Below are 22,081 nucleotides of genomic sequence, written 5' to 3'. Positions count from 1 at the left end.
GTAGTTTTGAAGGTGATGAATGTGTCTGCAGTTCTAGAGTTCTCAGGTAGGGTGTTCCAGATTTTAGGGCCTTTGACATACATTGAATTTTTGATGGTAAAATGCGATGTTAGTTACAGTATATCATTTATTGCCTTTTATCCCTTCAAGGTATGGGAGTACCTTGATGCTGATGAAGGGCTCTTGATCTAGAAAGTCATAGATACCATGCCTAGTTGACCAGGTGAGCACCAGACAAACCTGGCCCAGGGCCTGGCTGCAGAAGGAAAACTTTCAAAACTGGTCAAAGGTGTATCAGAGGTATTCCTCAGATCAAACCTGATTACCATCCACCCTTCCCATTCCTCAGGCACTGTATTACCCTTGCAGGTTTAGTGCTTCCTCATGAATGTACTGTGATTATAAATAGTAATAATAATCATTGATGTACATAGCAGTAGCTTTATTTTTTAAGAGATGCTGAAGGTGTTTTAGCAAGTATTAAAAGCAAGCAAAAGTAATACAGGTTGGCCATCACTAACCTAGTAGTCAGTAATCTGGTTCCATCAGTAATCTGGTACTAATTTCGGCTAGCATAATTTCAAATTTCCAGGGTCACCCCACCAACCTCCCCCTACTGTTTGGTGGCGTTACTTGCTGCATAAGTCATTCCAATTTGCTTTTTTTCCATTTATTGTTATAACCTGCTCACTTTTAGCCCTAGCCATAGTTCCAACGAATAAAATAAATACTGTACTTCTCATTGTGTAAAGAACATACTCTGTATATTGTCCATAAAAGATAAGGAGGCTTTGAAGCCACTGTTGGTCGCCATAAACTCAGCTCACTTAGATAAGCTGTGACTGGTAAATTGGGCCTATATGTGAGAGAATAGGTCTTGTGTGGTAAGTGTGCACTATATAAAAAAAGTCCTGCAGCATGCAGTACATAATGAGAAAAAATGCAACTGTGTTTAGGTGTAAAACAGCAAATTTGTGGTACATTTTTGTATGGTTTTTATGGTTGTGTTCTCATATTTTTGGTCTCATTTGATAGAATGGAAGATATATTACAGAATTAGATATTATTTTGACTGGTTTCACGAAGGAAAGTACCTTGAAATTGAGCTCAAAGTAGCAAAAATGTTCAATTTTTGCCGATGTTCAAGAGTAAAATGACATCACTGTCCAATATGTGTCCAAGTGGCTGGTTTAATATGTAGTCATGAATGGATTGACATCATTGACATTATTTATAATGCAGTAGTCTGCATAACAGTCAATCTTCTATTTTTTGTGTGAATAAAAATTCAATATGGAAAGCAAGTGCAATATAAGAAGGGCCTGGAGACATGACTAATGAACAGAGAAAATGTTATGTTGGTAGTTGGTAGACTGGAACAATGGAATGGGCCAAAATTAGGGCGTAAAGTGGGCAAAATCATAAAATATCACAAAATAACGCCATTGGGTTAAGTGTATTCTAACTTAACCACTCTGTAATCCGGCACCCTACAGGTCCTAATGGTTCCGGATTAGTGATGGTCAACCTGTACTTTATTTTAATTAGCCCCATAATTCTGGCCATATGAGCATCATCCTGCTGAGATTATTGTTTTCATTTCTTGACAGGATCCCTTTGATGGGGAGGAGTTCGTTGAGCGGTTAGCTTGGCGGGTCAATGCCAGTGTATCACCTCCTGGCAGTACAGATACTGGCTTTAATCCAGACTTACTTCATGAAGCCTTCACACAAGCCATCAAGTTAGTATAACCTACTGAAAGGTGAAACGAAGGCTGTAAAGCAGTCTTACACTAGACTTTATATATACATAAATATAGTATGTATATAAAATTTTTGTATAAATACAGTATGTACTAATTATTTTACCACATCATCCATTTCCCACCACAGTAAGGTGATACTGTATAAAGCAGAAATTGCATTTACTATCATTCATTCAATAACTGTCTTGGCAGAAGTGCATAGACATCACAGTTTGCATGATTCTGAACCGCAGCTGCTATAGTTCCCACCTCCAAGATTCACAGTCTGGATAATCAATTTCTTTCAGTCCATTCATAAATGTTACCTTGCTCACACTTCAGCAGCATGTCAAACCATTAAAAATCACTTGCCACAATTTTGCATAGACATGCCTGCTGGATGCTCAACCCCCCTTCCTCTCAGCCACCAATAAAAAACTCTATTACCCTTGCAGCCTTTCCTGGGATAACCCCTGCCTGTCCTTCTGCCTTGAATTTCTACAGTATATTAGTCACCCCATTCTGCTATGTTTTTTAAATTCCTTCTTTTACAAACCCTCTCAAGCTCCTACACCAATCTTTGCAACTTCTCTTCAGACTATCACAAAAGTATCAAGTCATCAGCAAAAGGCAACTGTAACAAATCCCACTTCATATCACATTCATTGCCTCTTTACTTCCACGTCTCTCTCTGACACCCTAGCATTCACTTCTTTTACAGTCACATCTATAAATATATTAATCAACCATGGTGACATCACATATCCCTATGTAAGGTTTACTTTTAATGGAAATTAGTTTCATTCTCTCCTACATACTTTGTTGTTATTATTATGATGACAATTGGTAATGATGAATAATAATGATGATTGATGATGATAATGATGATGCATCCCTGAAGGGGTACCTTCAAGTGGTTGCTAGAACTTTTTTTTCTATTCTCCTCTTTTTTCTTTCTTCTTCCTCCAAACTTTTGTTTGTAACTTGAGAATGCCGTATGTGATTGGCTTCAATTTTTTGACAATCGTTGGCTTACTGTACCAGGAAAAGGGTTCAACTGTTAGACCACTTCCTTTATATCACAGGGACCTACAGTTGCTAGATGAGAGAACAGCTAAAAAGTGTGAGCGTGTCGAGGCAGCAGTAAAAGAAGAGGAAGTGCGTCATTGGCATAATGTAGCACAACTCTTGGACAACAATAGGGTAAGCTTATTATGTATCTGTGTATGTAAAGGTAGAAAGTTGAAAGTGAACATAGAAAAGAGTAAGGTGATGAGGGTATCAAATGATTTAGATAAAGAAAAATTGGATATCAAATTGGGGAGGAGTATGGAAGAAGTGAATGATATTTGGGAGTTGACGTGTCAGCAGATGGATTTATGAAGGATGAGGTTAATCATAGAATTGATGAAGGAAAAAAGGTGAGTGGTGCATTGAGGTATATGTGGAGGCAAAAAATGTTATCTATGGAGGCAAAGAAGAGAATGTATGAAAGTATAGTAGTACCAACACTCTTATATGGGTGTGAAGCTTGGGTTCTAAATGCTGCAGCGAGGAGACGGTTGGAGGCAATGGAGATGTCCTGTCTAAGGGTAATGTGTGGTGTAAATATTATGCAGAAAATTCGGAGTGTGGAAATTAGGAAAAGGTGTGGAGTTAATAAAAGTATTAGTCAGAGGGCTGAAGAGGGGTTGTTGAGGTGGTTTGGTCATTTAGAGAGAATGGATCAAAGTAGAATGACATGGAGAGCGTATAAATTTGTAGGGAAAGGAAGGCGGGGTAAGGGTCATCCTTTGTATACTGTGTACGTCAGACCCATACTGGAGTATGCAGCACCAGTTTGGAACCCACACCTGGTCAAGCATGTCAAGAAATTAGAGAAAGTACAAAGGTTTGCAACGAGGCTAGTTCCAGAGCTAAGGGAAATGTCCTATGAAGAAAGGTTGAGGGAAATCGGACTGACGACACTGGAAGGTCGGGGAGACATGATAACATCATACAAAATAATGCATGGAATAGACAAGGTGAACAGAGACAGGATGTTCCTGAGAGGGGACACAGTAACAAGGGATCACAATTGGAAGCTGAAGACTCAGACGAGTCACAGAGGTGTTAGGAAGTACGTACTTCTTTAGTCACAGAGTCATCAGGAAGTGGAATAGCCTAGCAAGTGATGTAGTGGAGGCAGGAACCATACATAACTTTAAGACGAGGTATGACAAAGCTCAGGAAGCAGAGAGAGAGAGGACCTAGTAGCGATCAGTGAAGAGGCGGGACCAGGAGCTGAGTCTCGACCCCTGTAACCACAATTAGGTGAGTACAGACATATACATATGTCATATATTGCAAACTCGTTATATATTGCGCCATGATAATTGTTAGTAAAATTCTGTTTGTAAGGAAAATGAGGTTTAACACTGAAACCTGAAAATTATTTAAGAGTTGTATATTTCAGGAAGCCTTCCAGAGCTTCCAGGATCTAGACAGTCACATAAATAGTGTGGCAACAAAGGTTGTTCATCTGGGTGACCAGTTGGAGAGTGTCAATACTCCAAGATCTCGTGCTGTCGAGGCACAGCGTCTCATGAATCATTTCAGAGAATTTCTCCTGCCAGGTCCCCTTGTCTCGGAAGTTTTCACTGACAAGACAAAGGTAAGACAACTGATGTGTTATGTTTTAAAAAGTCTAGCAACAGAGCCTGGGTGTTGTTACAACTTTTGTGCTTTGATTCTCTTATTTGTTATTGGGTGATAAAATCAGTACTGAATGTACATAGGAGACTATATTGCATAGTGTATATGTTGGTTAGTAAAACAGAGAATTTAATTTTAGTGTGCTGTATGTAGATATAGTGCCTGTCATTAAAATATGTTGGACTTCTCTCTAAAATCATGACCACAATTATTATTATTATAATCAAAGGGGAAGCGCTAAACCCGTAGGATTATACAGCGCCCGGGGGGGGGATGTGGAAGGCATTCAGGCTTAATTCGGGGAACTGGAGCACAGTTCCAATTGGTGGTGAGGGGCTCCCTCACCAACATCAAGGAACCTTCCATGAGGGGTCATGACCACAAATAGGTCATCCCTGCACTTCAGGACATCCTTCAACTCTCTAGGAAGTGATTAACATATTTTTCAACTATTCAAGGGTAAATTTTCCCATGACTCACAGATGAGATAAGATAAGATTTCGTTCGGATTTTTAACCCCTGAGGGTTAGCCACCCAGGATAACCCAAGAAAGTCAGTGCGTCATCGAGGACTGTCTAACTTATTTCCATTGGGGTCCTCAATCTTGTCCCCCAGGATGCGACCCACACCAGTCGACTAACACCCAGGTACCTATTTGCTGCTAGGTGAACAGGACAACAGGTGTAAGGAAACGTGTCGAAATGTTTTCCACCCGCCGGGAATCGAACCCGGGCCCTCCGTGTGTGAAGCGGGAGCTTTAGCCACATCCTAAAGCCATGGGAGTTGGCTGATATCCTTCCCTAGTAGATTTCTCTATCTCAGTCCAGAAGTTTTCAGTGAGGTTGAAGCTGGGGAGTTTCCTGACCAATCATCAAAGAAAGTTACCTCACAGTCATTAAGCCATTGAACAACAGATTTTTACAGCATGGCAGGCACTGTTTTGCAAAAAAAAAAAAATGCACTTCACTTATTGAGTTTGGCAAATGATACCAGATCATTTATTACAGTATATTTATTACAGTTAACATTAGTGGGGATGTTTTTCTAAGCTTCCCTGAACTTGCTTTTGGTATGGGCATGTCATGAACACTGTCCTCAGGGAACTGATGTAACCAGACAGCCAGATTCCACTACTTCCTTAATTTAATGTCCTGTCTTATGTAATCCTTGATCTCTGCAATTATCTCTTGTGTCAGTGATTTACTTTTGCCCATATTAATTCATCAGTAGCCATAAATGCCAAACAAACATGGCCCTCAAGATCACACAGTACAGGGGTCACCACAGACACAAAACTGTCCATCACACAAGCACAGGATGAAGCCAATCAACATAGGGAATCCTGAGACATCCCACTTCTAGTTGCCAGGGTAGGATAATCTTTTGTCTCAGTGACACATGCCAGGGTAGGGTATTACTTTGGACATTAAATTACATTGGGTGCCTTCCACACAACACACTTTAATGACAAGCAGTACTGTGTGTCTATTGTTAGCACTGTACAGTACTGATGACTTACTGGTTAATGTTATTTGATAAATTCCATTGTCAGACAGTATTATGTCATTTATTTCCATACACAAATAACCCGCACATAGAGGAGAGGAGCTTGCGACGACGTTTCAGTCCGATTTGGACCATTTACAAAGTTATTTATTTCCAGATTTATGAGGCAGCCGATGTTATTCAAAAATTACATCTAATAGCACAGGAGTTACCATCTGGCAAGTAGGTCTTTCTTAAATTTTTTTTTTGTTTCAAGGGTTACATATAATACCATTTTCCTCATCGGTGCTTCTCCTATTTGGTACAATTAAAAAATAAGAAAATGTTATTTTAGGGTCATTTTATTAGTCTGTCATTGCTACAAACATGATAAAAATGAAACAAATAAAAATTTAAGTAGTGATCCATTGTTTCCATAGGAGGAAGGACAGGCATGTACTGTGTGCATGTGTGTATGTAATAGGCTACAGGAACAGAACTATGCTAGTGGTGTCCTGTCGTCAGTGATTAATCTTCATACTTTGATGAATTTTTAATGGATGTAGCATTTACTGCTGTTCTTTGGATCCCATTTCACTGTTCTGACTCACTATTTGTAAGGAAAATCTTTTTGGTTTAATAATATGCCTCATTTTTTTTTTTTTTTTTTTTGTGTTTAATAATATGCCTCATTTTTTGTGTTTGCATTTATGGTATCTTATTCTTCCTGTGAAGAGCACTGTGAAATTATCTTTATCTTTGAGCTTATACTTTTATGGTCTTGTTTGTGGTTATCATCAAAGAAGGCATTTTTGATGTACAGTATATGTAACCCATTGTTCAGCTCTGGGAGCCATTTTACAGAATGTCTTTAAACTTTCTTGTTTATCCATATAGTATTTTATTTTTAGGTAAACATTATGTATCTAACATACATTGTAAACAGTTTACCAGTGTAGTTTATGAATTTGTGAATTTGTGGGAGTGATCATGTCGGAGGATCTCACCTTCAAGGACCATAACATTGTATCAATCGCATCTGCTAGAAAAATGACAGGATGGATAATGAGAACCTTCAAAACTAGGGAGGCCAAGCCCATGATGACACTCTTCAGGTCACTTGTTCTATCTAGGCTGGAATATTGCTGCACACTAACAGCACCTTTCAAGGCAGGTGAAATTGCCGACCTAGAAAATGTACAGAGAACTTTCACGGCACGCATAACGGAGATAAAACACCTCAATTACTGGGAGCGCTTGAGGTTCCTAAACCTGTATTCCCTGGAACGCAGGAGGGAGAGATACATGATTATATACACCTGGAAAATCCTAGAGGGACTAGTACCGAACTTGCACACGAAAATCACTCATTACGAAAGCAAAAGACTTGGCAGACGATGCACCATCCCCCCAATGAAAAGCAGGGGTGTCACTAGCACGTTAAGAGACCATACAATAAGTGTCAGGGGCCCGAGACTGTTCAACTGCCTCCCAGCACACATAAGGGGGATTACCAACAGACCCCTGGCAGTCTTCAAGCTGGCACTGGACAAGCACCTAAAGTCAGTTCCGGATCAGCCGGGCTGTGGCTCGTATGTTGGTTTGCGTGCAGCCAGCAGCAACAGCCTGGTTGATCAGGCTCTGATCCACCAGGAGGCCTGGTCTCAGACCGGGCCGCGGGGGCGTTGACCCCCGGAACTCTCTCCAGGTAAACTCCAGGATCTTTGGTCTACTTTTACTCTTACAGTCCTCCCTCTGTAGGACAATTATGATGTCTATGGTGTATTTTTGCTTCATCTCATTTTTCATTCCATGACATGTAAAGCACTGTAAAATAGTAAATTCTATAGTCCTTCATTCAAGTCACAGACTCGATTTCTTGCTGTAGTGAATTTGTATTTCCAATCACTTTTACTGCTTTGTACTGTATTTTTGCATCTTCAAATATTGTCAAATATTTTTTAATTCTTATAACTAGTTATTTCTATACAAAAATTATTTATCAGTTCATTGTGTGCTATTTTTTCTTTTGATCAAGCAGTTAGCATTTGTTAGTCTTCCTATCATTTGTGAAGTTCATTTAAGTAAATTTTAAGTTTTGTTCCAGCCACTTTGTGACCATTTTTTATGACTCTTGTTTGTCAGAAAATATATTACAAATGGTTTTTATTAAATATGTTTCTATATTAGATATTGGCAGTTTGGAAGGATATGTTGTGTATATACGTATATGCTTCTAAACTGTTGTATTCTGAGCACCTCTGCAAAAACAGTGATTATGTGTGAGTGAGGTGAAAGTGTTGAATGATGATGAAAGTATTTTCTTTTTGGGGATTTTCTTTCTTTTTTGGGTCACCCTGCCTCGGTGGGAGACGGCCGACTTGTTGAAAAAAAAAAATTAGTTAAAGTGTTATTACATACAATTATCTCATAATGAAAATTACACAGATACCAAAAGATCAAGACCTGTGTCAGAAGTCTGTCGAATATTATTTACTTCTCATTCTTTTGCTGAATTTCACTGTAGTTCTAGAAATGTTTTCAGGTTTGAAAATGCCAAACATAAGATTGCTGAGAAGTATGATGAGATTGAACGTTCCCTCATCATGGAGTTCATTAAGGCTCACCGGGCAGGAGATAAGGACCGAATGAAAGAAATAGCTTCCACTTTGTCGCACTTCAAAGGTTATTCACAGTGCATTGATGCCTTCATAGAAGAAGCACAGCATGTAAGTTTTCTTCATGGTCACACTTATTTTGTATCTTGAGTGATTCAATTAAATTGTACCTAGCTCTATCCTTAATTTTTTTTTTTCAATGAACCAGCTGTATCCCACCGAAATGAAAGTTATCCTTAATGCATCACAAATTATAATTTATTTGTTGAATTACTAAATACCTCCAGTATTTGAAAAAACGTATGTATTAAAGAACAAAAAAAGCACAATACTGTGAATGGAACAATGCACAAATAACTCACACAGGAGAGGAACTTATGACAACGTTTCGGTTCAACTTGGACCATTTACAAAGCGAGACTTCATAAATGGACCAAGTCGAACCAAAACGTTGTAAGCTCCTCTCTCCTATGTGTGGGTTATTTGTGTAACTACATATTCTTATTCTCATGTACTTGTAATCACAATTTAGTTTTAAGGATGCCTGAAATGCTTTGCATAATAAGGGGCTTTCTATAAAGTAGTTATGTAAGTCTGTCACTGCAATTGTATAATATACTGTACCCCACTTCATAGAAATAAAGTTTAATTGTTAATGTAACTTTCAGCATATATTACAACTATATGGCCAATTTATAATTTGCTGTGTATAGTTTGAGAAATCCTAGGTAGTAGGTTGGTAGACAGCAATCGCCCAGGGAAGTACTACCGTCCTGCCAAGTGAGTGTGAAACAAAAGCCTGTAATTGTTTTACATGATGGTAGGATTGCTGGTGTCTTTTGTCTGTCCCATAAATATGCAAGATTACAGGTACGTCTTGCTACTTCTTCTTACACTTACGTCACACTACACATACATGTACAAGCATATATACACACACCCCTCTGGGTTTTCTTCTATTTTCTTTCTAGTTCTTCTTCCTGTTTATTTCCTCTTACCTCCATGGGGAAGTGGAACAGAATTCTTGCTCCGTAAGCTATGCATGTCGTAAGAGGTGACTAAAATGCCGGGAGCAAGGGACTAGTAACCCCTTCTCCTGTATAAATTACTAAATTTAAAAAGAGAAACTTTTGTTTTTCTTTTTGGGCCACCCTGCCTCGGTGGGATATGGCCGGTTTGTTAATAGAAAGAAAAAGAACTTTCAGCATATGTTACAAATATATGGCCAATTTATAATTTGCTGTGTATAGTTTGAGAAATCCTAGGTAGTAGGTTGGTAGACAGCAACTGCCCAGGGAGGTACTACCATCCTGCCAAGTGAGTGTAAAACAAAAGCCTGTAATTGTTTTACATGATGGTAGGATTGCTGGTGTCTTTTTATTCTGTCTCATACACATGCAAGATTTCAGGTACATCTTGCTACTTCTACTTACACTTGGGTCACACAACACATACATGTACAAACATATATATACACACCCCTCTGGGTTTTCTTCTATTTTCTTTCTAGTTCTTGTTCTTATTTATTTCCTCTTACCTCCATGGGGAAGTGGAACAGAATTCTTCCTCCGTAAGCCATGCGTGTTGTAAGAGGCGACTAAAATGCCAGGAGCAAGGCGCTAGTAACCTCTTCTCCTGTATGTATTACTAAATGTAAAAGGAGAAACTTTCGTTTTTCCTTTTGGGCCAACCCGCCTCGGTGGGATCCGGCCGGTGTGTCGAAAGAAAGTAAGTTTGAGAAATGTACATACATGTATATTTAATGGAGCATTTTATATTCAGCTAATGCTCCATCTTTTAGATTTTCCTATACAAAAGAAATTGTATCTCATATATGAAAAAATAATTGTGTAAGAGACTTGAATATAATTAATTTTTATGTAACAGATTTCAAAACGATCTTACTAACTTGAGCTTACTTACACAGGGTGCATTACGGTCTCGAGACCTCTACATAGAGGTGGTTCCTCTCTGTCATCGATCGGAGGTCCTCATACGAGAAGTGTTCACAAATCCAGAGCAAGTCATGGGGAAGTTTGTTCTTAATATATTCCAAGGACAGTTACAAGTAAGCTTGCACTTTGGGTTCTGAAATTTATTTTTTATTTCTAATGTGTACTATATGTATACTTTTGATATGCATGCCAGTGTAAGTGATAGAGTACTTGTACTTAATTTGGATGTGACACACATGTTCCTGTGTTTTGCTGTCTCATGTCTTCAGGTCTTTAACTTTTAGAATATTTTATTAATACAGTACAAGGCATTCTAATAATTGCAATGTATCCTCTAGGAATATATCCAGGTGAGGCTTGACAATAAGAGTGTACCAGAAATGTACCTGAAGAATTTGCATGAGTTATATTGCCAGACCCTTAAGCTATGCACGGATCTGCAGCGCTTCAACTTGGGCAATGATTCACAATTTCTGGCCAAGCTTACAAAGTCTATCTTTCAGCGTCACCTTCATTCATATATCAGGTGGGCTGTGGTATTTCGTAAAATGATATCTGTAAATTAAAAATATCCCAGAAATAAATGAATAGTTTTTTTTGAAAGTGATAGTGGGGAAAATTATAAATTTAATCAAAGCAAAATTAAGGACAACAATTGGTAGGTAATTTATTTTAAGTTTGCAGTGGGAGAAATGAGAGAGTGTAGGGGGAAAAAAATGATTAGTTATATGGAAAGGATTATGAAAAATAGAAATATTGGTGATGTGATGGTTGTTTAATATATTTATAGATGGGGTTGTAAAGGAAGTAAATGCTAGGGTGTTCGGGAGAGGGGTGGGATTAAATTTTGGGGAATCAAATTCAAAATGGGAATTGACACAGTTACTTTTTGCTGATGATACTGTGCTTATGGGAGATTCTAAAGAAAAATTGCAAAGGTTAGTGGATGAGTTTGGGAATGTGTGTAAAGGTAGAAAGTTGAAAGTGAACATAGAAAAGAGTAAGGTAATGAGGGTATCAAATGATTTGGATAAAGAAAAATTGGATATCAAATTGGGGAGGAGGAGTATGGAAGAAGTGAATGTTTTCAGATACTTGGGAGTTGACGTGTCGGCGGATGGATTTATGAAGGATGAGGTTAATCATAGAATTGATGAGGGAAAAAAGGTGAGTGGTGCGTTGAGGTATATGTGGAGTCAAAAAACGTTATCTATGGAGGCAAAGAAGGGAATGTATGAAAGTATAGTAGTACCAACACTTATATGGGTGTGAAGCTTGGGCGGTAAATGCAGCAGCGAGGAGACGGTTGGAGGCAGTGGAGATGTCCTGTTTAAGGGCAATGTGTGGTGTAAATATTATGCAGAAAATTCGGAGTGTGGAAATTAGGAAAAGGTGTGGAGTTAATAAAAGTATTAGTCAGAGGGCAGAAGAGGGGTTGTTGAGGTGGTTTGGTCATTTAGAGAGAATGGATCAAAGTAGAATGACATGGTAAGCATATAAATCTATAGGGTAAGGAAGGAGGGGTAGGGGTCTTCCTCGAAAGGGTTGGAGAGAGGGGGTAAAGGAGGTTTTGTGGGCAAGGGGCTTGGACTTCCAGCAAGCGTGCGTGAGCGTGTTAGATAGGAGTGAATGGAGACAAATGGTACTTGGGACCTGACGATCTGTTGGAGTGTGAGCAGGGTAATATTTAGTGAAGGGATTCAGGGAAACCGGTTATTTTCATATAGTCGGACTTGAGTCCTGGAAATGGGAAGTATAATACCTGCACTTTAAAGGAGGGGTTTGGGATATTGGCAGTTTGGAGGGATATGTTGTGTATCTTTATATGTGTATGCTTCTAAACTGTTGTATTCTGAGCACCTCTGCAAAAATAGTGATAATGTGAGAGTGTGGTGGAAGTGTTGAATGATGATGAAAGTATTTTCTTTTTGGGGATTTTCTTTCTTTTTTGGGTCGCCCTGCCTCGGTGGGGGACGGCCGACTTGTTGAAAAAAAAAAAATGTGATGGAAGGATAATATGACAGTGTTCCTTGTCCCTGACCTTTGGAAGGAAAACATGTTGTAGAATGAGAACAAAAATGAGATTAGTTCCAATGGTGGCATAAGGGGTAAGGAGATGTATAGATGATTATGTAAGTAGAGCTGCCAGGAGACTTGTTGTCAACTCTTTGATTGGAGGTTTGAAGGGGAAAATAAGAGAGCATCAGATACTGATACATTGCAAAATATATATATATATATATTTTTTTTTCCAGTGTGGAGACAAGATACTTAAGAGAGAAATTCAATTTAATTTTAAATCGCTACTATGAAGGCAAAGGACATCAGAAAAAAAATATACAGTCTGGAGGGTAAGTTAAAATACAGTTTATACACACATGCAATGGCAGACAGTGGCACAGCCACAGGAGGATGGAGGCCCAAATATTTTTTAGTTTTTTCAATTACTGGCTAATTTTCACTGTACTATATTGATCAGTGACCACAAAGCACAATAGTTGAAGATATTTCACATATATACTGAAAATAATATTTTTTAAAGGTGATTTCCTTGATTGTTTTGGCATGTTGTGATTTTTAAGCTCTCACCAGATTGAGATACTGAATTAAGCAGCCTACCCCATATCCCCCCCCAAGATGAAATCCTGGCTGTGCTACTGATGACAGACCTGTTTGCTAATTAGGTGTTCTTTTGTAGGATGTTCTGTATATATTAGGCTGCCTCTCATTTCCCTGCAATAAGTTGAGAATTCTCTTTATATTGGCCTGAAACTTTTATCAGATGTGTATCTTAGTAAAATGAAAGCTCATGTTGTTAGTGGGCACCGCAGCTCCCAATTCACCATTTTTTTGGGGGGGGGGGGAGGGATATCTTACCCGGCCTTCAGAAAGTAATATTGTACTGTGTAGATTCATAGCCCTCTGGCCAACATTTATGTTCAACACAAAGAACACTCTGAGTTTAGAGAACTAAAACAAATAAGTCTGTGTCTTCCAATTTAAAAGTTTTTTTGGCCTCTTTCAAGATTCCAGTTTATTGGATGCATCAGAAAATTCAAATTTAGGGGCAGTTTCAGTTATTTCAAGTTTGATTTTTTTAGTAGTATATACTGTATGTTGAGGAAGTGGAACAGAATTCTTCCTCCATAAGTCATGCATGTCGTAAGAGGCGACTAAAATGCAGGGAGCAAGGGGCTAGTAACCCCTTCTCCTGTACACATTACTAAATTTAAAAAGAGAAACTTTTGTTTTTCTTTTTAGGCCACCCTGCCTCAGTGGAATATGGCTAGTTTGTTAAAAAAGAATACTGTATGTCTGGTATCCCCAGGCTACACTGATTTATTGCAAGGTCATTGTAATGATCTAAATACTGTACGAACAACACAAGCTTTATAATGTTTTAACTGCCTTTTTCTTTTTAGTATTAATGATATTCGACGAAATATCCAGGATGTGATCGGTACCAAAGCTAACATCAACATTGGACCTGCTGTTGAAAATTATGGTGGGGAGACATTTTTGTCTGAGGAGGTTGCTATTTCTTTACTTCAGGAGACCAAGCAAGCCTTTAAGAGGTGTCAAATGGTAAGTAGGATCCAGTAAAACTTGTTTTTTTTTTGCCAATTTTCACATGTTATACAGAATTGCATGCTCCAAACCTTAAAAAATATAAAATGTAAAAACTTCAATGTTGCAGTGAAAATCATCTGAGAAAAATGCAAGGGTGGACTGTCAAGTTAAAAACTAACAAATTTTCAAATGAGACATGACAGGGCTGATCTCTCAGACACGAAATATATGGAATAATTTTTTTTTATTGTTGGTCATTTCCCATAGAAGTAGGGTGATCCCCCCCCCCCCCCAAAAAAAGCAGGAAATGAATTCACTATAATTCATTCAGAAGTGCACTGACATCACAGTTCAGATGAACCTCCAAACTGCAACATCCTCACCCCTCCTTTCCAGTGAAGGCACTGTACTTACCACCTCCAGAACTCATCTGGCTAACCAGTTTCCTTGAATTCCTCCATATATGCTACATGCTCACACCCTACAAGCACAGCTAATCATGAAAACTACTTGTTTCCACTCCCATATTGTCTTACCCAGCCTGTGAGCGGATTTGATTTAAGCACTGTTTACAGGTGCATTCTCTCTCTTGATTATAAATTTCGTAAGTTACTCACCTTTCATAACATTAAAAATATAAGGGCTATTAAAAATGATCAAGTCCTGAAGCTGGAAACTTTGTATCATCTTGAGATAAGACATGCTGATCTTGAAATAAGTGTGTAAAAAAAAAAAAAAAAAATTTGAGTAACGAGGACTCATCACAGATGCCACCTACTGATCTTAAAAGCTGTTTATCTTTAAGCATTTAAATCATATCCTCTCAAGGTCTGATACAGAAAAATCTCATCCTGGGATTTGACAAATTTTAATGTAAAACCAGTGCAGCCCATCAGAAAATTTTAATTTATGATAATATATTTCTTAGTAGCTCTAGATGTTGTAGTTTTGCAACTAATCATATTGAAAGGACTGTATTTAGTGGCTTATTAGACACATGTTTTTTCCATAAAATGTCTCCAAAAACCACCCTGCATCCTATAAACTGAAGGTTAGTGATGGGAGTTATAAGTTTGGGGTGGGCTGTAACTCTCCCAGTTACACCTGATGCCGAGCCATTGAAACTAAAACAAGTCTAATAAGCCGCGTCTTATAGGCCACGAAATATGGTATACACCAAACTAGTGTATATTATTATATTTTTTTGCAGTTTGGCAACCAAATTTTAAATTCAAATTGCTGTACTGTGTATTCAAAATCATTGTATGCTGTATCACATTAATTTTTGTAGGGTTATTTTTTCTGCCTTTGAGTGTAATGTAGATTTTCTTTTATTTAACTGAGTTCATGATATACTACTAGAAAGATCATCTCAGGATTCTAGTGCATTCCTCCTTTAGATTCAGATTAGGTATCGCTGAATTGTAAATACAGCAGTCCTGTGCAAGACTTTTTGTACAGTGATATCCTCAAGATAATGTAGATATTAATTGTATGTGCATTTGCGCATTTCAGTTGTCCACACAGTCGGATGTTCACAACAATGCTGTTCAAATATTTGATCTTCTTACAAAAGCCTTATTAATTGAACACGTTGACTATGCAATTGGTATGTATTTCAAGTATTATTCTAGAAATTGCTTTTGAACTTTCATAACTAAAGTGGATAATATTTAGAAGGGAAATAATGGGACTAAAGCTTAAATTACAAAGCAACTTGTATAAGGAAAACAGTAGAAACCAGGTCAAATTATGCAAATGAAGGTTGAAGGTGTTGACTTACTTTATAAGTGATGCTTTAGTAAAATAGAAAATAGCCACAGAAGTCTGAAAATTTCATTACAGTACTTTATAAAAGACTAAAGAAATAGAAATGTTTACAAGTAAAAAAATTAATGCTAGAAATGTTCAATGTTCACGATGATGTTAGGTTGTTATGTAGTCATATTAAGATATATATGCAGTAATTATGAGTGTACAATATTCTCTCCAGTAGTATTTAAATATGCACATGCTAAGTTTGAGAAGATAACAGGCTTTAAGTTTCTTCAAATGTTTTAAATATTTATTATCTGTCTTCAGAGCTTGGTCTTCAAGTCATCCCTGGAGGTGAGGTGCGCACACATCCAGAAATAAGTTTCTTTGAGGTGTTGCACCAGAGCAGTTCTATGATGAATCTCCTTGATAAATTATTCAGTGACACACTTGTTCCACTGGTAATGTGAGTTACATAATAATTTCACTTGTACATATGTATTAATTTTAATGTCTTTTATTATGAGCAAGGGGCTAGTAACCACTTCTTCTGTATACATTACTAAATTTTAAAGGAGAAACTTTCGTTTTTCCTTTTGGGCTGCCTCGGTGGGATACGGCCAGTGTGTTGAAAGAAATCTCTTATTATTTTGTTATAGTAAAGCATACCAGTACAGACACTAAAGAATGTAGTATTAGGTAGCATCTAGAATAGTAAGGTAAGAGATTACAGACATGTTTTTTCTTTGTTGCATAGAGGTGGTCTACTGGTTGGACATCTTTCAGTGCTCTTCACTCTGATGCTATTAACCTTATATGTTTTTAGTTTCATTAAATGAATATTATATTTGCAGGGAGCCTCTAAACCTGCAGGAGTCATATAATGTGGGGAATAGGAGGCAATCAGGTTAGATCCAGGAATAGGAGGATAGCTCTTACTTGTCTGATAAAGAACTCATCACCAGAAAAAAACATCACAATTAAAGATTGTTCTATAACTCGTGTTATTGTCTTCACTCTTGTCAGCAGTGCACCATTTCAGTCGCCTCTTTATAGCAGTCATGATGTTGTAAGTTGAATATTTGAGATAAAGGTTACAAATATTTTGAGTGTAGTTCTAATCTGTACTATTTTTATAACTGATCAGCTTTTTAAATCAGCGAATTGCCGAGTGAATGCATTATAAAAAGTATCACAATAGTTGAATAGTGCTTGAAAATGTTGAAGTACAATTTTAAGTAGGGTAATGACTCATCTTTAGATATGAAATAGGTTATAATTTCAGTCTGGTTATAGCTTCAGAAAATTAAACACTTTTTTTTTCCACAGTTCTACACCAAAGCATGGAGATTGCTTGCAGAAAAAAAAGCAGCTAGGAACAAGTCTGGAACAAAAGCTGGACTTGGGGCTGGACCGTACATTGTCTGCCATTGTCAGTTATATTCGACATGTGCTTACAGTTGAGCAAAAAAGAACTGATTTCAAGCCAGAAAATGATGACATTCTCATTACCAATGTCACTGTGGTATGTTTTAATTTTATCATTATTTTCCTGAATGACTTGAAATTAGTAAATATAAATAAATATCTATACAGTGGACCCTCGACTAATGATATTAATTGGTACCCGAGAACGAATATCGTTAGTCGAGTTTTTTTATCGTTAGTCGAGGCAACATGTTAGCGTTAACATGTATCGTTAGTCGAATTTAATGTTAGACAATGCCATCGTTGGTCGAGGGTCCACTGTATATATATTTTTTTAACAAGCTGGCCATCTCCCACTGAAGCAGGGTGACCTGAAAAAGAAACACTTTCATCACCATTCACACTATACATGTATATATATGCATGCCTTGGTGGGAGATAGCAAAGATTAGTGGATGAGTTTGGGAGTGTGTGCAAAGGAAGAAAGTTGAAAGCGAACATACCAAAGAGTAAGGTGATGAGGGTATCAAACGCGTAAGGTAAAATAAAATTGAATATCAGATTGGAGGGAGGTAGTATGGAAGAAGTGAATGTGCTCAGATATTTGAGAGTAAACTTGCTGGCAGATGGGTTCATGAAGGATGAGGTATAACATAGAATTGATGAGGAAAAAGGTGGGTGGTGCATTGAGGTATCTGTGAAGACAAAGAATATTATCCAAGGAAGCAAAGAAGGGAATGTATGAGAGTATAGTGGTACCAACACTCGTACATGGGTGTGAAGCATGGGTTGTTAATGTTGCAGTGGGAAGGAGGCTGGAGACAGTGGAGATGTTGTGTCTAAGGGCAGTGTGTGGCATAAACATTATGCAGAGAATTTGTAGTGTAGAAATTAGGAGGAGATGTAGAGTTACTAAAAGTATTATTCAGAGGGCTGAAGAGGGGTTGTTGAGATGGTTAGGTCATTTAGACAGGCTGGAGCAAAATAGGATGACTTGGAGGGTGTGTAAATCTGTAGTGGAGGGGTAGGGGTTGTCCTAGGAAAGGATGGAGGGAGGGGGTAAAAGAAGTTTTGTGTGCAAGGGGCTTTGATATACAGCAGGCATGTGTGAACATGTTAAATAGTATTGGAAACTGAATGTTTTATGGGACTTTACGAGCTTTTGGAGTGTGAATATAGTAATGTTTTGTGAAGGGATTCAGCGAAACCAGTTAGCTTGACTTAAGAGTCCTGGAGGTGGGAAGTACAATGCCTACACTTTAAAGGAGGGGTTTGGGATATGCTGTTTGGAGTCACTTCTGAACTGTTTTATCTGTGTGCCTCTGCAAAGACAGTGTGAATGATAGTGAAAGTATTTTTTGGGGGGATCACCCTGCCTCAGTGGGATATGGCCAGTTCATTTAACCCCTTCAGGGTCCAAGGCCCAAATCTGAAGTGGTGCCCCAGTGTCCAAGAATTTAAAAAAAAAAATTTGTTATTTTTTCTTATGAAATGGTAGAGAATCTTTTTGTGAAGGTAATGAAACAAAAAGTACGAAATTTGATGGAAAATTGAGGAAATTATGCTCTCGCGAATTTTGATGTGTCAGCGATATTTACGAATCGGCGATTTTGCCAACTTTGACTCCCATTTTAGACAAATTACTTTATTCCAGTCAACCAAATTCTTAGCTATTTCACTAGTATTACTTCTATTCTATCAATTGAGCACAAGAAATCACCAAGTCAACTGTTTCAACTACAAAATAAAGTGATCGGAAATTAGTAATTTGGCCAATTTAACACAAAGTTCAAAATATTCCAATTTCAAAATAGGGTCCAGAATAGACAATGTAGGTATTCCTGGAACTAAACTAACATTTCCTCTGTTTATTAGTTACGTTTTGAGGCTTTACAAATAAATTCCATTTTGATTTTTTATTCACATAATGAATTTTTATTCACACCAAAAAATAGAAGATTTACTGTTATGCAATACTGTAATAATTGTATAAATATCATCACCATATTTGTGAATGCATATTAGACCCACCAGCTGGCATGTATTAGACGTGTGAGGTCGTTTGTTTACTCTTGAATATCGGCAAAAATTTAACGTTTCTGCTACTTTGAGCTCAGTTTCAAGCCACTTCCAGTGCGAAAACCAATCAAAATCATCTCCATTTCTGTAATATGTCTTCCATTCTATCAAATGAGACCAAGAAATCGCAAATAGAACTATAAAAAACATACGAAAAAACACTGCAAAGTCGCTGTTTTAATCGAAAAATCATGATTTCAGTTTTTTTCTCTCATACACAGCGTGCTGCAGGATCTGTTTTATGTGGTGCACACATACCACATAGATATATTCTCTCATATCTAGGCCCAAATGTACCACTCACAGTTTATCAGAGTGAGCTGAGCTCATGACGTAGATCTACGGTTTGGACCCTGAACGTAAAGCCGTAGATCTACGGGATGGACCCTCAAAGGGTTAAAAAATAGTCACACATTCATGCATGCATATACATAACTATACTTACACAGTAAACCCTCCTTTATTTTCAATGTGTTTTGCAGTATTTCTGTAAATTGTATGTTCTTTACTATATTAGGAATATAGTAGAGTACTTTAGTGTATTGTTTTGTTATTTTTTCATCATTTAGATTTAATGGACACTTGGAAAATCCCCCTTACTAGTCTGTTATATTGAAAGTTTACTGTATACATTATGGAGGCATACATGGTAAAATATGTATACACAACTATATGCACTCACTCATTGTCTCTCACTTGAATTGAGGGGATGTAGATGTGGTGTAGTAAAAACTATTAAATTATTATTATTATAATCAAAACTAAGAGCTAAACCCAGAAAACTTAAAATCCTAACTTCCAGGCTTGTCAAAAAGTTGTACGTTACGTGAGTGGAATAGCTGAACGTATACGCGACTCTTTAGATGGTCACAATTTGGAAAGTGTGCTTCTAGAGCTTGGCCTTAGATTTCATCGCATTGTTCTTGACCACCTCATGAAATATGAATACAGTGCAACAGGTAGGTCATACCCAGTCATATCTGTTTTAATAAAGAATGTAGAAAAGTTTTCTCTGATAAATTTTTCAGCTGATATCACTGCAGTTTCTATTTATAAACTTAAAAAACAATTGTGTACCAGCAAAATTTCTTTTAAATTTGTCTAAATTTTTGTTAAGCAGGACTAAAGTTGCTTACATAACCAGCCAAGACATATCTGTGTATATGCAGATGGAGGAAGGCTTTACAAAGCTTGTGGTGGGTGTGTCCTGTTTTTTGGTAATTATGCACATCAGTTATCTATTGTGACCCTATTTAAGTATTATTAATGATATTTCAGTCATAATTATTAAGTGAAGGACTTGGAGCTAGTATATAGTTCTTACAAAGAAATGATAATTTTATTTGTGCTTGTTATCAGGAGTTATCACTTTTTCTGTTCACATTTGTATAATATCTGGTAGGTGCCTTTTTAATTGTAAAAACTGAGGTAAGAGGAACTATTTTGACCAGGTACTTGTATAGAGCTAATATGGAGGCACACTATAAATGTTGAATTCTTTGGCATATATTACAAGTGATTCTTTAAATTTTAAAGCTGTGAAGGCCTTTGCATTACTGTATGTGGCGAAGTATTTTATTAATGAAAAATCGCCAAACCCAAACAGGTCATTCGGTGCTATTGTATTTAGTTAAGCTTTGCTGTTGAGCCACTATCAGTAATGGGCATTTCCTAAATTAATAGTTTATGATAAATGTAAAATGCAGAACTAACTGTGACCATGATATTGACACCTATATATGTTTTCAGGAGCAATGGCTGTAATCTGTGATGTAAATGAATATAGAAAGTGTGTTGCCAGTTTTAAGGTGCCTCAAGTTAATTCTCTCTTTGACACACTTCACACACTTTGTAAACTTCTCCAGGTATCTCCAGAAAACCTGAAAATGGTGTGCTCAGGAGACCAGTTGGTAAGCAGTTTAATATTGCTAATGAAACATTTCACTAAAGCTGAATTTATTTTATTTTTGTATTTTAATTTATTGTACAACTTAAAAGGTAATCCACAGAAGGCTGTTTTAATACAGTTTGCTTGGAAATTTTGACTGAGAAAATATCTTCACTGTTTAAATAAAAAATGACAGGCTTTGTCTATGGACTATTCTTGGAAGATAGCAGCCATACAAGCACAATTTATGGAAATCTCCTATCATATTAAGGTGACCCAGTTAAGACCCATTTCATAAGCTTTTATTGGGACATTTTTTGTTATATAGAGTGAAACAATGATTTAGACATGTGCAACATCTGGGTATCTCTAATTGTAGATGTTTTGCCATCCAGGTGCTTTATCAATACAATACATGGACATACATGTAATAGAAATATATAGTAGGACCCCCACTTATACGGCAGGTTAGGTTCCAGGCTGCTGCCAGAAAGCAGACATCGCCGGAGAGTAGAATGCCATTTTTTCCACTTATAAATGCCAGATAACTAGTTTACACTAACATATATTAAGTAGCAATAGAACTAGGCATTAAAAAACAATAAAAAGTAAAATACACACGCAATACACTCATTATTTACCTCAAAATACATGACTATTGGACCACTTACCTTGACGAAGACATACGCAGACCTGCAAACCCAAACAATCTATTTTACTCTCTAGTAACTTCTGCCCCAAATCCCCTAAACAAGTAAAATCCACCTGCAATCTACTAAAACCATCCTGTCTTAACAGGTGTGGACCTTAAACAATGTCCTTTGTGAATATATGCTCCCACTGGTACCTTGCAGTCATGCATTGG

The 22,081-nt window shown here is 37.3% G+C and overlaps 1 protein-coding gene across 1 annotated transcript in view; it reads left to right on the top strand.

Moving 5' to 3' along the window:
• Nucleotides 1–22,081, top strand: part of Sec10 (Exocyst complex component Sec10) — a 36,583-nt gene that overhangs the window by 6,000 nt on the left and 8,502 nt on the right. The window contains exons 2-15 of the mRNA XM_053782319.2: nt 1,611–1,741; nt 2,830–2,947; nt 4,200–4,397; nt 6,102–6,166; nt 8,469–8,652; nt 10,469–10,609; nt 10,835–11,022; nt 12,752–12,847; nt 13,919–14,081; nt 15,582–15,675; nt 16,149–16,287; nt 17,151–17,346; nt 20,131–20,287; nt 21,078–21,238. Coding sequence (XP_053638294.1) covers nt 1,611–1,741; nt 2,830–2,947; nt 4,200–4,397; nt 6,102–6,166; nt 8,469–8,652; nt 10,469–10,609; nt 10,835–11,022; nt 12,752–12,847; nt 13,919–14,081; nt 15,582–15,675; nt 16,149–16,287; nt 17,151–17,346; nt 20,131–20,287; nt 21,078–21,238 — 2,031 coding nt within the window. The remainder of the gene's footprint in view (nt 1–1,610; nt 1,742–2,829; nt 2,948–4,199; nt 4,398–6,101; nt 6,167–8,468; nt 8,653–10,468; nt 10,610–10,834; nt 11,023–12,751; nt 12,848–13,918; nt 14,082–15,581; nt 15,676–16,148; nt 16,288–17,150; nt 17,347–20,130; nt 20,288–21,077; nt 21,239–22,081) is intronic.

The sequence above is a fragment of the Cherax quadricarinatus genome, chromosome 38 (genome assembly GCF_038502225.1).
Source record: "Cherax quadricarinatus isolate ZL_2023a chromosome 38, ASM3850222v1, whole genome shotgun sequence".
NCBI classification, from domain to species: Eukaryota; Metazoa; Arthropoda; class Malacostraca; order Decapoda; family Parastacidae; genus Cherax; species Cherax quadricarinatus.
Note: the sequence above shows the minus strand (reverse complement) of the source record. Positions and strands in the feature narration are given on the sequence as shown.